At 34.2% G+C, this 2085-nt stretch overlaps 1 protein-coding gene across 1 annotated transcript; it reads right to left on the bottom strand.

Annotated features, from left to right (window-relative positions):
• Positions 1-547: 547 nt before the first annotated feature.
• On the bottom strand, positions 548-1671 carry LOC114332290 (uncharacterized). Its single transcript, XM_028282067.2, has one exon. It carries the CDS (start codon positions 1669-1671, stop codon positions 907-909), a length of 765 nt encoding a protein of 254 aa, XP_028137868.2. The 3' UTR covers positions 548-906.
• Between the last annotated feature and the right edge of the window lie 414 nt (positions 1672-2085).

Here is a 2085-nt window from a genome sequence, read left to right as displayed (position 1 = left end):
TTTATATTTTATTAAGTTGAAAACTTTAACTTCTTTACTTTTAATAATTTAAAAATATATATAACTTAAACGTTGTAAAGCAACATCAAAAGCAAGGTCATAAAATAAAGTTGTAGATATTTTAAAATGAATTATTAAAAAAATTACTTATAGGTAGGGTTACCATAATTTATTAAGGCCAAATCCGGACAGGGGTAGTCCAAGGGGTTGTAGACAATGTAAAATGTGAATTTGACTGCGTTGCTACCTCTACATTATAAATATATGCGAAATGCATATGGCAGCATTAAAAGTACAGCTGTTTCGCTACAATATGCAACTAACATTGAAAATCTCTGCCAGTTTAAAATACATATACCTATGTTTTAACATACTTTAGACCTAAGGTGCTGCGCAGAATGAAATTTCCCACCGTTGGGCCTAGTATTTACCATTTTTTTAGTAAATTAAAAAAATCCGGACATTTCTCATATCCGGACCCAATCCGGACATGTCTTTCAAATCCAGACTGTCCGGACGAAATCCGGACGTATGGTAACCCTACTTATCGGACAATTTTGTAAAATTTTGATACCTAATAGTAATTTGTTACTTTTTTACTATTTAAATTAATATCTTCTAGTAATACTACATTCGTAACTATAATGGTAGTGATCGTTTTTGTCTAAATTTTTGGTCCAACTGCGATATGTTAATTCTGATGATATAACATGCTTTAGTTAGTAGAAATTAAAAATTATGGTCAACTTTTAGGAAAATACACCTACACTGTTTACTCTCCCAACATTGGTGTTTGAAAATTGGTGGAGGTGCTCCATCAGTACAGAGCTCCGTGATGGCTCCTCCACCATATATTTACCTTAAACGTTGATAAGTATAAATCGAATAAAATCACAGTTTGGTAACTTAGTACTGCCTAGAATTAAAACTATACTGCCTCCCGTTAGCCAATAGCTCCCTTACCTCTGAAGGAGTGCCAGGGCTGAGACTAGCTGTAGTTGTATTTGAAATGGTTTCCTTATATTCAAAGTGTCTGTTGGAATCCATTTCTTTTTCATTAATTTCTTCTTCGAGTATCTTTTCCAGATATATTTCTCCGTCTGCTGGAGGGACTTTGTGGTGATGTGTTGGAGCAATGTCAGTTAAGCCTCTATTTTTATCTTCTCGTTGTTTTTCTAAAAGTCTCCTATGGTTCTTTGTAGTTAGACATCCAGTCTCCACGTCTCTCTCGAGTCTATGTCCACTTCTAGATCTAGTTAATTGTCGGGAGACATAATCTTCCAGCTCCTCTTCTTCTCGAGTGCTCATTATACGGTTTAGAATAATAAAGAAGAGCCCTATTGCCAGGACAAATATTCCTGTAAGAACCAATTCGTTCCACCAACCCCCGCTGCTCCAAGTAACTATATCATCTGGAAGAAGACCAGATCCTATGAGAAAAAGTCCGAGCACCATAAAGCAGACGCCCAGATGGAGCATGCCAATTGATGTAGCAAATGTTGTGTCATTTGGGGGATGGAAACTTCCTCTTCTCGGGGGGTGTTCTATACTGTCAGTACTGTTGGTTCTGTTAGATAATCTTCGCTCTGCTGCTCGCTTCTTCGCCTGTTCGCGGTGTCTTCTTTGGCGTTTTATCGCCAAAGCTGAATGCAGTCCGGCCGAGCCGTGCATCTGTAACAAAGAATATATGATTAGTTTAGGTATAGCAAGAACTGCGTAAATAATACATAACTCAAGTAATAATTTAAAATATTTATATCTTCTTCCTCATCATATCTGAGTATTATAAAAAAGGAGATAAGAAAAAAATGTGAAAATTACCGAGGAATAGCTGTAACCTCATCTATAAGTAGAATCTTTGCTAAGGCTTTTGATGCAGAAAAACAAGCACGATTTTGTAGTTTTCTTTCACTGAAGAAGCTGTGACAATCAATAGAAAGCATGAATATGAAGAATATGATGAGTTTAGAATTAATAAAATCTATCAAAGTACTATTCAATCATATATATATATATATATATATATATATATATATATATATATATATATATATATATATATATATATATATATATATATATATA

This window comes from Diabrotica virgifera, chromosome 4, assembly GCF_917563875.1.
Source record: "Diabrotica virgifera virgifera chromosome 4, PGI_DIABVI_V3a".
Lineage (NCBI taxonomy): Eukaryota > Metazoa > Arthropoda > Insecta > Coleoptera > Chrysomelidae > Diabrotica > Diabrotica virgifera.
Note: the sequence above shows the minus strand (reverse complement) of the source record. Positions and strands in the feature narration are given on the sequence as shown.

Bases quoted from the DNA above. Each gene is read 5' to 3' on its own strand.
- LOC114332290 (XM_028282067.2), bottom strand. From the start codon at position 1,671: ATGCACGGCTCGGCCGGACTGCATTCAGCTTTGGCGATAAAACGCCAA.